The sequence below is a fragment of the Hippopotamus amphibius genome, chromosome 11 (assembly GCF_030028045.1).
Source record: "Hippopotamus amphibius kiboko isolate mHipAmp2 chromosome 11, mHipAmp2.hap2, whole genome shotgun sequence".
Classification (NCBI taxonomy): domain Eukaryota; kingdom Metazoa; phylum Chordata; class Mammalia; order Artiodactyla; family Hippopotamidae; genus Hippopotamus; species Hippopotamus amphibius.
Window position 1 is genome coordinate 24,802,861 of NC_080196.1, and position 12,381 is coordinate 24,815,241.

At 53.3% G+C, this 12,381-nt stretch overlaps 2 protein-coding genes across 8 annotated transcripts; one reads left to right on the forward strand and one right to left on the reverse strand.

Annotated features, from left to right (window-relative positions):
- The first annotated feature begins 30 nt into the window (after positions 1-30).
- SAPCD1 (suppressor APC domain containing 1) lies at positions 31-1,670 on the forward strand. Of its 2 annotated transcripts, none has more exons than XM_057699664.1 (5): positions 31-292; positions 536-676; positions 1,176-1,271; positions 1,370-1,459; positions 1,553-1,670. In XM_057699664.1, the coding sequence occupies exons 1-5, from the start codon at positions 179-181 to the stop codon at positions 1,646-1,648; spliced, it is 537 nt and encodes a 178-aa protein (XP_057555647.1). In that variant the 5' UTR covers positions 31-178; the 3' UTR covers positions 1,649-1,670. The 2 variants fall into 2 exon arrangements, with proteins under 2 accessions (XP_057555647.1, XP_057555648.1); XM_057699665.1 differs by having other exon boundaries at positions 1,415-1,459.
- VWA7 (von Willebrand factor A domain containing 7) lies at positions 52-12,139 on the reverse strand. 6 transcript variants are annotated; one of them, XM_057699648.1, is made up of 17 exons: positions 11,943-12,139; positions 11,411-11,659; positions 10,793-11,074; positions 10,202-10,298; positions 9,481-9,591; positions 8,832-9,027; positions 8,548-8,717; positions 6,934-7,046; positions 5,646-5,762; positions 4,960-5,145; positions 4,367-4,499; positions 4,096-4,248; positions 3,893-3,985; positions 3,267-3,568; positions 3,049-3,188; positions 2,669-2,846; positions 52-2,562 (listed from the first exon to the last, which is right to left on the reverse strand). In XM_057699648.1, the coding sequence occupies exons 2-17, from the start codon at positions 11,642-11,644 to the stop codon at positions 2,389-2,391; spliced, it is 2,679 nt and encodes an 892-aa protein (XP_057555631.1). In that variant the 5' UTR covers positions 11,645-11,659; positions 11,943-12,139; the 3' UTR covers positions 52-2,388. The 6 variants fall into 6 exon arrangements, with proteins under 6 accessions (XP_057555631.1, XP_057555632.1, XP_057555630.1 ...); XM_057699649.1 differs by having other exon boundaries at positions 8,832-8,943; positions 11,411-12,139; XM_057699647.1 differs by having other exon boundaries at positions 54-2,562; positions 11,411-12,139.
- Between the last annotated feature and the right edge of the window lie 242 nt (positions 12,140-12,381).

Sequence of the window (12,381 nt, forward strand, 5' to 3'; positions counted from 1 at the left end):
AATACAGTCTCAGGAGATGTTCTTTCCTCTCAAAGAGGAACATCTCAGCCTGAGACAGGCCCAGCAGGAAGGGCTCTGAGAGGCTGAAAGACTAGGCAGGACTGGTACAAGGCTGGGGGAAAGGGAGGGACCAGCCCTGCACCAGTGGGTGTGGCTCCACCCTTCCCACCTCAGAGCCATGGGGAGCCGGGGTCCTGGTGGGCTGCCCCTGGTGCAGGCCCCCTACACGGTTCTGCTGCTGCCACTGGAGACAAGCCGCCAAGACCCAGGGGCCCAGCGCTTCTTCCTCTGGGTGAGTATCAGTCCCATAAGAGGTCCCAAGGAAGCCCCTCTCCCTAGATCAGTCTCCTGCAGTTCCACTCAATTTTGAGGACTCATAAGTCTAGTTCCCTGCTTTCCCTTGCCCTCCAGGTCTTCAGTCGGCTCACACTCAGTGACCAGACAGTGAACCCAACCAGGGGTTAAGAGTAAGGGCCGTGCATGGCCCAGAGCCCTGCTGTGGAGTGAGTCAGCCTCTGCTTCTTGTCTTTTTCAGCTGCAGAGGATGCAGGCTCTGGAGCGAGAACAGGATGCCCTGTGGCAGGGGCTGGAGCTGCTGGAGCATAGCCAGGCCTGGTATGAGGGCCGTCTGAGGGAGGCCCAGCAACAGCAGCTGTATCTGGGGGCCCTTGGTGAGGTACGGGGCTGGCCCACAGTGTGTGGAGGCAGGGGTAGCAGGGACATGTGGACACAGCCTGACACCATCCTGGAAAGGCAAGAGTTAATGGACAGGGATCATGAATTGGAAGCAGCATTGTAATGACAGGATGCCACCAAGTATTAGGCTGGTGTTCATTGTTGGGCCTAGAGGAGGCTGGTCTGCATTCCACTCAGAGGGACACAATTTGGATCACTCCATGGAGATGGGAGAGTGGTCTGGATTGTTCCAATGAGTCAGGGATGGACAGGGAGGATCCATGAAGAATGGAGAAAGTGGGTGCTATGCTATTTGAGGGGGATGGAGGAACTGAACTGTTACAGATATGGAGTGGAGAGTACTGGAATTTCCAACCTGCCTGGCAGGGAACTGGGATGAGGGTATCCAGATGGAGGAGAGGAATGGCTTGTGGTGACAGAAGAGTGGCAGATGGAACTCAAGTTTACACCATGTTGTCTGCCTCCAACTCCTGCTTTAGAATTTTCTAACAGATTTACACTCAGAGCCTGGTGGCCCCCAGTTAGCCCAGATTCAAAAGGTGAACATCTGTTTGCAGAATCTGATTCAGGGGAAGGTGAGTTTATTGTTTTTAGTTTAGACTTTTGGGAAGTGGGGGTAAAGGGGGGACTTGGGGTCAGCACCGGTCTAACAAACTGGTGAAATTCCCCCCAGTTCTCCCCCCGTCCCCTGAACAAAGCTCGTTCCTGCCCCACCCAGGGCTGGAAGGGAAGGCCAAGGGAGCAGCACGTGTGGCAGCAACAGGTAAGCAGCAGAGGAATGGGGGGAGGGCAGAGCCCTGGGCCTCAGTAGGAGGGGGGGTACGGAGGCCCAGGCTGTCTCTCTCCTTTTCTCCAGGAGGTGTCAAGGCAGCAGAAAGGAGTCCCTAAGCCAAAGAGGGAGGTGGCTCAGCCAGGCTGCCCCAATGGACGGAGGGGCCCTACCCGTGTCTAAGGTCTCATGTGGTTCCCCTCAGTTTTTCTGTTGAGGCTGAGTCAGAACCCCCAGTCTCCTTATTCTGCTTCTTGACTCAACAGCTAAATGGCTTAGGGTCGGGGGTCAACTGAAATCCAAACATCTTGGTGTAAAGTTTCTTCTCTGCTCCTGAAAACTTCCATTTCATCTTTTTGGTATCTTATGCTCTCACTCTTCCCTATGTGATATGTATAACTGATATCTTTTAAATGTCTCTGGGGAGAAGACGTTTATTGGCACTGTCCTTCAACTTTAAATACAAAAATAAAATAGAAGCATCTCCAGAATTTCAAAAATAAAATAGAGGCGTCTCCAGAATTTCAATAAAAGGAATTCTATAAATAATACTTTTTGGTAGGAGGTGGGGTACTCTCCTCCCTACTTCCAATCCTAGTCACTGCCCCACATATCTTCCCCTCTACCTGAGCTTGGGGGAGCCTGAATAAGTAGTAGAATAAAGATGCTACAGAGAGATAGAAAGCAACTTTCTCCAAAAATGAGCCTGGTTTGTTTCCCACAAGGGTTAGGGAAAGTGCATTATGGGAATATCCATTGCCCTGTATCCCAGTCTGGGAAGGAAAGAGAAGGGACAAGTGCATGAGAAAGAAAACCTCCATCCCACCTGGGAGAGGTAGGGTCCTGAGGCCCATGTTACATTCTCACCAATGAGGCAAGATGGCAAACAGTGCTGGAGACCCATCCCTCTAGGGGCTGTGGTGTCACCAGGAGGCCAGGCCTAGCAGCAGCAGCAGCACTCCAACTGTGCGCCACCAGGGGTTGCCCACCAGCCCTCCCCCAGCCATGCTCCGAGTCCCCAAAGTGGGAAGATGAAAGGCAGAGCTGCCGGCGGTGAGGACAGGGTCAGTCGAGTGGACAGGGGCAGGGAGCTGGTCCTGGGGAGAAAAGGGGGAGACTGTCAGGGTGGCTACACCCAAATTAAGCCTGCGCCACTCTCCCCTTACCCTGCCTATCCTGCAATGGAAGGTGGAGGCACCTCACCTGTGGGGTGGGGGCCAGCACCAGGAGCCGGAGGAAGGCATGGGTCGGGGGCACTGTGCTGGCTTCTCCATCCGTTGTTGCAGACACAGTCACCATCACCACGGAGTTTGAGGCCGCTGTGTCTGGTACCTCCAGCCACAGGCGCCCCCAGGCGGACTCATTCTGCTCCAGGCGAACCCTGGCGAGTGGATGCCGACTTCAGGCTGAAGCTGCAGGCTACGAAGAGCCCAGAGCCAAGGGGTGGAGCCAAGCGCAGGCGGGGAGGGGAGCGAGGAATCTGAGCGCCAATCCGAAAGGGCCAGAGAAACATGTACCAGATCCCACGCCCCGGGAACAGAAAGTCGGGACTAGAAGAGAGCCAGCGGTTTCAGGGGCTTCACCTGGAGAGGTTGAAGGTGAGAGCAAAGCTGGGGTTGACTGATGTCCTAAGATCAAGATCCTGAGGGCCCGAGAAGCTGGCAATGCGGAGGCTGAGCGGGGCCTTGGTGCCCGGCGCCAGGAAACCTGGGGGACCACTGAGCTGTGGAGGAGGGCCGGTCAGGGGAAGAGCACGGCCTGTTTTCTCCAGCCCCAGCCGCACCTTCCGCAGGCATCTCACCTCCAGAAGGACAGGAACTACAGCAGAGGGCTGGGGAGCCGCCCGGTGCAGGCCCTGCCCCACTCCGTCCTGGCCAATCAGCTCCAGAGAGAAGGGTCCCGCGGTGGACAGAAGCGTAGGGGGTAGGGTGGCAGCGAGGAGACCTCGCTTCCGGGGCCCCATGGGCTCCAAAGGCACCCGGCCCAGCTCGGCGCCCCGTGGGACCCCTCGAAGGATGACGTGGGAGAAATGCGGCAGAGGATCTCCAGGGTTTCCTCTGGACCCCAGCCCTGTCACTTCCACCAGCAGCTGGGTCTGGAGACCTGGGACGGGGAGGGGAGAAGAGAACAGTGAGCTGCATGAGGTTTGGAGACAGAGAAAAGCATGAACAGCTTTGAATAGGGGTTAACTCTGGGGAGTGTGGATGGGGGAAAGGGGTTATCTCTAGGCATATTGATGGGGAGAGCCAGACTGGAAATGTTCTATAGCTTGAACTGAGTGACAGTTATTTTTTATTATATAAAATCCATCCAGCTGTACACTTAAGTTTAGTGCACCTTATTAAATGTTACATACAGCTCAATGAAAAGCGATATATGTAATTTATATATATACACAAAACAAGTTAGGGGTGGGGAGAGATGTACCTGCAACTGGTTGAGTCAGGGGGTAGAGGCCAGGGTGGGGTCCATCCTCCATGGGGATCCCAAAGTGGAAGAGGAAGTCCAGGGAGGTCTGGGCTGAGAGAGGGCAGAGGCAGTCAGAGACCTTCCCAAGATGAATGTGACTGATATTGCTCTCTGAGCTCTGCAGTCTCCCCTTCCTTTCCCAGGAATATGTCCCTCCTTACCTTGCACTCTCACCCGGGGGGTACCCTTGGCTGTGACCTGGATCTCCCAGGTTCCTGTCTGCAGGGGGTCATTCATGCTCACCAGCCAGAACTGCCCAAAGCGACGAGTGTGACCTAGAGGCCCCTCACCTTCCTCCTGGTCCTGGGAGACCCCTGGATGGGTGTTGGGGGCAAGGGATAGTCACAGGGGATTTCCTTTCTCTTAGTACATTACCCCTCATTCTCCAGTCTCCATTCTTCCCTCTGCCTCGAGACACACATGTGGAAGTACCTGCAGGGTTTCTGATCCGGAAGCTGCTGACCTCCCCGTGGATCCGGACTGTGACCCTCTGGAGCAGCCTGTCCACACTGAACACAAGTGGCCTCTCAGGAACCACAACAGGAGGCTCCAGGGGAAGGGTCACCTTGAGGGGGCAGGACGGAAACACAAGGGAGAAGATAAGGCATGGAATGAGGTGGAAACAAAGACAGGAGAAAGGAAGGTAGACACAGAAAGAAACAGTAACATGTGGGATACCAGTGAAAGAGAAAAGACCAGGGATGAAGCTATAGTCAATGACAAAGCGGAAGGCAAGGGATTAAGCATGAGGCAACCACTTCTTGCCCCCCTTAAAAGATGGCAGGGCTTCCTAGGGTAGCCGTGAGGACGGAATACCGGAGGCCAAGACTGGGGGAGGGGGGTGTGGTACTAATATGGAAGGAGCAGTGTAGAAGGTGGGTAGCCATGGATCTCAGAGGAAAGTTCCTTTCCCACCCTTCTGCCTAATGACAGCTCAGCGATGGGAGCCATTTGCTTTCTCCTACAAGAAAGAGAAATGCAGTGTCACCCATCCTCTCAGTTCTGAACTCAGCCCCCACACTTACCAGGTCAGCTATGCTGTCCCCAACAATGGCTGCCACATCCCGAATGTACTGGTCTTTGGTGAAGATCACTTCTCCTCCTGAGGCCAGGGCCACCGCTTCATATGGCTCAAAACGCAGAGGGGACAAGACCTCACGCCGAGCTCGGCCCTGAACCCGAGATGGGTCTTCAGTTATCAGGAATGTGACCTGTGCCCGGAAGAGAGGCCAGTACTTGAGGTTTCCATTTGCTATCTACCATTGTAAACAAGGATCTCCTGTGCTCAAGCTTTCTACAGAGCTGATGATCGGTGATAAATTCTGTCTACCCTTGGGCTGCGACAGCAGGGTCTCCCAATGACACAATCCCTGGCCTTCAATTAGAAGTTGCCAATCCCTGTAACTGTCACCATGTGTCATCCACATAGTAGACTGTTGGCAACCAAACCTCCAGTTCTTCAAACAGTTTATTGGGGGCAGATTCAAATACGAATTCAGCATCATTAAGGGTAGTGCCTCCCACTCTTTAGTACTGTTAAAGGGACCTGGAAATGTTATACTCATGGTCCATTTCTCTTGGTGTGGTCCACCCTCAGGCCAAGGCTGGTTTAACCACCTTAGTGTGAGTGGGCCCTTTGTAATGGCAATTGTCCTGGGGTTTCCCGCATCCCTGGGTGGCTAACATTGAGTCTCCCACCAGCTATGCTTACTCTGCAACGCCGCTCCTGAGTCAGAGATTCCACCCGGTTGGTGAGAAAGGCATCCTTGGGGGAAGCATCAGTGAAGACAAAGATGTCTGAGAGTGGAGGTGTGTGCAGCAGGGCCAGCTGGCAGGGAGGAAAAGAACTGGTGTTAAAAAATGGGGGCATTCACAATGAGGTATCACCTCACACCAGTCAGAATGGCCATCATCACAAAATCTAGAAACAACAAATGTTGGAGAGGGTGTGGAGAAAAGGGAACTCTCCTGCACTGTTGGTGGGAATGTAAGTTGGTACAGCCACTATGGAAAACAGTTTGGAGGTTCCTTAAAAAACTAAAAATAGAACTACCATATGATCCAGTAATCCCACTCCTGGGCATATACCCAGAGAAAACCATAACCCAAAAAGAAACATGTACTGTAATGTTTATTGCAGCACTATTTACAATAGCCAGGACATGGAAGCAACCTAAATGCCCATCAACAAAGGAATGGATAAAGAAGATGTGGCATATATATACAATGGAATATTACTCAGCTATAAAAAGGAATGAAATGGAGCTATGTGTAATGAGGTGGATAGACCTAGAGTCTGTCATACAGAGTGAAGTAAGCCAGAAAGAGAAAACCAAATATTGTATGCTAACTCATATATACGGAATCTTAAAAAAAAAAAAAATGGTACTGATGAACCCAGTGACAAGACAAGAATAAGGATGCAGATGCAGAGAATGGACTGGAGGACACAAGGTTGGGGGGACGGGGGGCGAAGGGGAAGCTGGGACGAAGTGAGAGAGTAGCATAGACATATATATACTACCAACTGTAAAATAGATAGCCAGTGGGAAGTTGCTGTATAACAAAGGGAGATCAACTTGATGATGGGAGATGCCTTAGAGGGCTGGGACGGGGAGGGTGGGGAGAAGTGGAGGGAGGGAGGGAATATGGGGATATGTGTATAAATACAGCTGACTGACTTTGATGTACCTCAAAAACTGGTACAAGAGTGCAAAGCAATTATATTCCAATAAAGAGCTAAAAAAAAAAAAAAAAGAAAAGGAGTGGGCAGGAGCTGAATTTAACCTTAAAGAAAAAAATGGGGGCATTAGGGGAATGAGCAGAGCAAGGGAGGGCGGAGTAGAAGGCAATATGGCTCTGGAACCGAGAGTGAAGCAAGTGGAACTAGGTTCTGAAGATGGGTGGAGGGGTGAGGTCCCGGGGAAGCTCTAGCTCGCTTGATGGTGGGGCCTGGAAAGGGGGAGCAGAGAAGAAGGGAAGGGGTGGGGAAGGCAGACCTCCAGGGCTGACAGGCACATCTCAGGCTCATCTCCACCTCCCAAGGCATGTATCTCATTGAGTTGTTGCCAGAAGGTGTCAGGGTCACTGGTTATAAAGACAGGGCCAAACCCTGGGGAAGGAGAAAGGAGATTGAGATAAGTGAGGAGAGGGCTCCCCTCATTCCCACCCAGGGCCATCTCCCCAGTCAAGAGGCCCCACTCTGCTCCTCGGGTGGACAACTATTGAGATAACAACATTCCTTTATATTTATAGTGACAGGATAGAATAAGGCAGGGGCTATGTACCTCTGGTTGGAAAGTGGGCCTCATTTCCATACAAAATGGTGGCACTTCCTGTGGTCCTAAGTGGGCCTTTTTGGGTATATGTGTAAGTATAAAAAACAACTGGGGCAACAACATGGATAGACCTAAAGATTATCATATTAAGTGAAGTAAGCCAGACAGAGAAAGATAAATATAATATCATTTATATGTGGAATCTAAAAAAATGATACAAAATTAACTTATTTACAAAACAGAAATAGGCATAGAAAATAGAAAACAGACATAGAAAACAAACTTATGGTTACCAAAGGGGAAGGTGGGAGGATAAATTGGGAGTTTGGGATTAACAGATACACATTACTATGTATAAAATAGATAACCAAGAAGGACCTACTGTATAGCCCAGGGAACTATACTTAGTATCTTGTAATAACTGATAATGGAAAAGAACCTGAAAAGAATATATATAACTGAATGACTTTGCTGTACACCTGAAACATTGTAAATCAACTATACTTCAATTAAAAAAAAAAACAAAACTGGGTCCTCAGTTTCCTCACAGAAAAGCCAGAGAAATAAAGTGCTTACCTCAGAGAGGGTTATTGGGATGATTAGATGAGTTGACTCTGTAAATCTTAGAATAGTGTTTCGACACATAATAAGTGCTAAATTCTTAATTATTCATTTACTCACACCTTTATCAAGTATGTGATAAGCCCCGACTGAATGTCAGCTACTATGAGATTTATATAGGCAGATCAGACTCAAACCCTGCCTTTAGAGAATTCTCAGTCCAAATTTTATTTGATGATCATTTCAACCCTGGGAGACAGGCAGGATAAGGCAAGTACTGACCCATTTTATGGATGATGAAACTGAGGAAAGAGGGGTTAAACAACCAGCCTAAGGACACACAGTAAGTACTGGTCAACCCAGCCAGATGATCTGATTTCTAATTCAGCAGGGAAAGGAATATGATGTAAAACTAGCTGTCTTAGACATTTCACAGAGGCTTGGACCCACCAACACCCCATCTTCATCCTGTCTGCAGGAAATGGAGAGAACTGAGAATGACTTATTAGAATGGAAGCCTAAGAAAGCAGAGGCTACCTGCCTAAGCACCCATCATGATTAAACTCATATGGAAAGTGCTGTCATGTTGGAAGCAGTGGAAGAGGGGGCTGATTATTGCCTACATGAATGCAGTTACCAGTAAAGGCTCATTCAGGACCCTAGGAAGTGCCTCCATTTTATTATGGAAGCGAAGCCATGAGGCCCCCTTCCCTACCAGTGGCACTTACCCCTTGCCCTGGACTTCCCTCCACTATCCGGCCAGACCACAGTTACCTGGGTCATGGAAAGGCACCAGGATGTAGTGGGTGGGCTCCATGGGGCTGCCCCGTCGCTGCTCCACAATGTGGCGAGCCTGGATTTTGGCAGCGTTGATCTCCTCACCCATGCTGCCTGTAGTATCCAGGACGAAGCTCAGGCTGGAGGCTGGGGTGATGTCCAGCAGCCTGGGAAGCAGGCCAGAGATACAGTGAAGGGCCTGCACACTCGTCCCCAGCCCCTGGTTTCTCAGCTCTGGAGCACCTACCTATTAAGGAGCCCGTCTCCAGGAGGCCACTCACCTGGAGAAACCCCTGTCTCCCAGGCGGTTTCGTAGGAGGCTGAAGGCCTGGATGGAGGCCAGAAGGGCCAGGTTTGCAGCCTGGAGGTGCAGCATGTGGTGGGGGGAGAAGCCTGGGGATGTGCTATCCTTGTTGATGCCTCCCCGTGGTGGCTGGGAGCTGCTCTGGTCAAAATGGCCCCCATGGCTACATTTCCCTGGGTTGGGGAAAGGGATCTGGAGGGTGGAGGTAAAAAACTCATTGCCTCCTAATAAAACGAGTCCCTTTCTGATCGGGTCTGACCCTCTCACTCCTCATCAAAGGATCAGCATAAAACTGTGACATTCTGTAGCGGGCAAATCTGGAGTAAATCTGAAATGATTAGTTATCACAGCACATGGTGGATCCCCTGATCCCTCCAGTCAGTCCCCAAAAGCTGCCCTCAGGCACTGAAGTCTTAGCTGTGTAAGAAACTGCTCCCCCCCACCCCAATAATCGTGGCCTCAGTGGGCCTTCACCCACCCACCCCCTTCAACATCCTCTCCTTCTTCCAAGAAGTGATGCCATAGGAAATAAGACAAAGGCTACAGGACTGAGGTCCCTAGGGAGAGGGTCAGGGGAGAGGAAGCGACTTTCTCTCCTTACTTCCGGGGGCTTTCCTGTCTGGTACCTGGAGGTTTGGAGGGATGAGTTCCAAAGTAGCCAGAGGTGAGGAGTGTGAAGCCCAGCAAATTCCCAGGGCAGCTCAGCTCCTCACAGTCAGAGCAGGTAGGATCGCCCACTGGGAAGAGAGGGTAGGGGTCTAGCACCCAAGACTGTGCTGCCCCTGACCTTTATCCTTGTCCACCCAAACTTATTCAGCTTTTCCTCCCAACTGGAACAAGGTGAAAGCCCATAGGTACCCTTCATAGCACCCTTCATAGGCACCCTTCCAGGCTTTCTGAACTAAAACCTGGAGTTCATGGCTGGCAATGAGACTCAATATTTGAGCCTGGGACTGCGCTAGAAAACCCAGAAGTGTGGGGACCAATCCTATGGGATGGTGCCCTCTGTGAACTGTGGACAGGAAGTGAACTTGTAACAGACAGGAGGCAGCTTCCAGGTCATAGTTCAGTTGGAAGGGTGAGGCGACGGAGAGAGAAAGCCCTGTGTGATCCAATAGAGGGAGGAAGCCATGTGAAAGAGAACTCCCTGAGGTCTGCAGACCTGGTCCTGGCTCTGTCCCCCCGTGTGACCTTGGGGAAGCAGCTGACTGGCCTTTGATTGACCTGAGGGACCTCATAGGTTGTTCCAGAGATGAATCCGTGTCACATCCTATTTGACCTCAGGATGTGATACGGTGGCTGGACGGGCTGTGGGCTCCCCGCTTACCAGAGGGGTCGTGACCATACCTTGTGCCAGGCTCCGGAGTTCCTGCCTTGGCCAGAGGAGGTGAGGGTGTGGCTGCTGCTTCCCCAGTTCCACCCAGTTGCTGTGACTGTAGAAATCCTGGTCCCAAGAGAAAGGAGGAGGAAGGGAAGAAGCACTAGCTGACCGTTCTCACAATCTCCAGCCCTAACTCCCCGCTCCTTTCAGTTCCCCACCCTGAAAGCCTCCTCCCACCCTACTACTCCTTCAGACACCCCAAGTCCCCCCCACTGCTCTCTCCCTTGCCCAGAATACAGCTTTGCCGAAATGGGAATCTCACGGTGTTTCTTCCCATCTCACTCACAGCCCCACCAAAGGCCTTTCAGTGACCTACACCGCCCGCCTCTCAACCTCAGCACCATCCTCTCTCACTTCCTTTGCTCCAGCCACAAATGCCTCTCACAGGAAGCTGCCAGTTTGGAGGTGGGGACTAGGGAATAGCCCCAGGGCCTTGGCAAGCAGTGTCCTAGCCCCTTCTAGAGCAGGGGGAGGCATGACTGAGAAAGCACCATTCAGGAGATGGGGAGACTGGAGGTGAAGACCCCTCTGACCCTGACCCCCAACTCTGTTCTCACCTGCAAGGCATGAAGCGCAGCCCCGAGGCGCTGGCGAGCCAGGGTGTGGTCAAGGGCTCTGGCCGCCACCACAGCCTCCCGTAGAGCCCCCACCAGGCGTGTGCGCCCCTGGCCCAGCCGTTCGGCATCAAAGTGCAGGTCAGGGTCATTCCTAGAAGTTGGCAGGAAGTCCTGGGCGGCATTGGCACGAGCCACCTCTCCCAAGGCTGCTCGGTATCGCCGGGAAGGATACCCAGGTCCAAAGTAGGCGGCAAAGAGGTCGTCGGCAAGGAGGGTGCGGCCCTGGGAGGGTGGTAGGGGGCAGGGGTTCCAGGGAAGCCCCTTGGATGGGCTCGCTGCCTACATTTCCTCAGCTCTGGCACTCAAGGCTGGGTGTGGAAGCATTTGAGGGTGCTGGGCCCTACAAGGGAGGGGCAATCCTGGACATTTCTAAGGCGAGGACTCCTGACTTTAAGGACCAGGGCTCCTGGGTACTGTTGCTGTTGGGAGGAGAGGAGGGAATGTGTGTGTGTGTGTGGGGGGGGGTCCCTTCTCTTGGCAAGCAGGACCCGCAAGTAGTAGACGTCCCCAGGAATGGGAGAATCCAGCTGGGATGTGACCGGACGCGGGGACGCTCACCAGGAAGTCCTCAAGGCGAAGGGGGGCCCGACCTGGGGGCGGCTGCTCCAGGAAGAGCTGCAGGGTGACGTTGAGGGCCGCCTCCTCGGTCAGGTCCTGGTGGGTGATGGAGCCGGGGGCAGCCAGGAGGCTCCAGATGTTGGGGAAGAAGGCAGACGCGGGAGGCAGCAGTAGCTGCAGCAACAGCAGCACTGGGGCGCCCAGGTGGCACAGGGGCACGTCCGCGGGGAGCATAGCTGAGACATGGACCTGGAGGACAGAAGGCTCTCGAGAGAGCAGGAAGCAGCAGAGCCTTCAGGGCAGGCCTGGCTTTGCCTGTCTCCATGGGCACCTGCTCTGGCCCCTTATCTCCTCCAGCTGGCTTCCCTGCCCTCTCCCTTCAATCATCCAGACAACCTGAGGGCCTAGCAGACCAATAGGGACTTACACCTGCAGGGGAGGGGTCTGAGGCTCCTCCCCCAAGACGCCCCTCCCCACCCCCAGGCCAACACCCCCACGCACCGGAAGTCTCCGCTCTAGGCCTCTCCCCTACCTGGTTGCTGGGTCTCTGGTCAGGGCCGCCGGGGCGGGGTGTCACAGGGCACTTAGGTCAGAGTTATAATTAACCTAGGCTGGACCCAGTGGAGGGGGAGGGAGGCCCCACCGGGGTGCGGGCAGGACAGGCAGCCCCTGGCCCCTTTACTCACGCCTGCCCAAGGCCACAAGCAGCAGCCAGCACCAGGGCGGACCTCCCACGGCCGCAGTGCGGAGGTGAGTGAAGAGCCAGGAGGAGGAGGGAGCAAGCAGCGTGACTCAGGCCTGGCTCCAGGCCAGGGCTAGGGCCAGACCCAGACAGCCACACCTCTCTACCCACCAGGACCCAGTGCCTCACGGCCAGCCTGCCACCCTCCTGTCGGGCACGCTGGCACCTCTGAGGATTCAAGAACCAGCCGCTCAGCACCCCTTCCCCAGCCCCACCACACACACAGGCA

Excerpts from the sequence above, each read along its gene's own strand:
- SAPCD1 (XM_057699664.1), top strand. The coding sequence starts at position 179 with ATGGGGAGCCGGGGTCCTGGTGGGCTGCCCCTGGTGCAGGCCCCCTAC. Across the intron at positions 677-1,175 it reads ATCTGGGGGCCCTTGGTGAG|AATTTTCTAACAGATTTACA; the intron begins GTACGGGGCTGG and ends CTCCTGCTTTAG. Across the intron at positions 1,272-1,369 it reads AGAATCTGATTCAGGGGAAG|TTCTCCCCCCGTCCCCTGAA; the intron begins GTGAGTTTATTG and ends AATTCCCCCCAG.
- VWA7 (XM_057699646.1), bottom strand. The coding sequence starts at position 11,644 with ATGCTCCCCGCGGACGTGCCCCTGTGCCACCTGGGCGCCCCAGTGCTG. Across the intron at positions 3,986-4,095 it reads CCCCCGGGTGAGAGTGCAAG|CCCAGACCTCCCTGGACTTC; the intron begins GTAAGGAGGGAC and ends GCCCTCTCTCAG. Across the intron at positions 3,569-3,892 it reads CCTGACTCAACCAGTTGCAG|GTCTCCAGACCCAGCTGCTG; the intron begins GTACATCTCTCC and ends TCCCCGTCCCAG.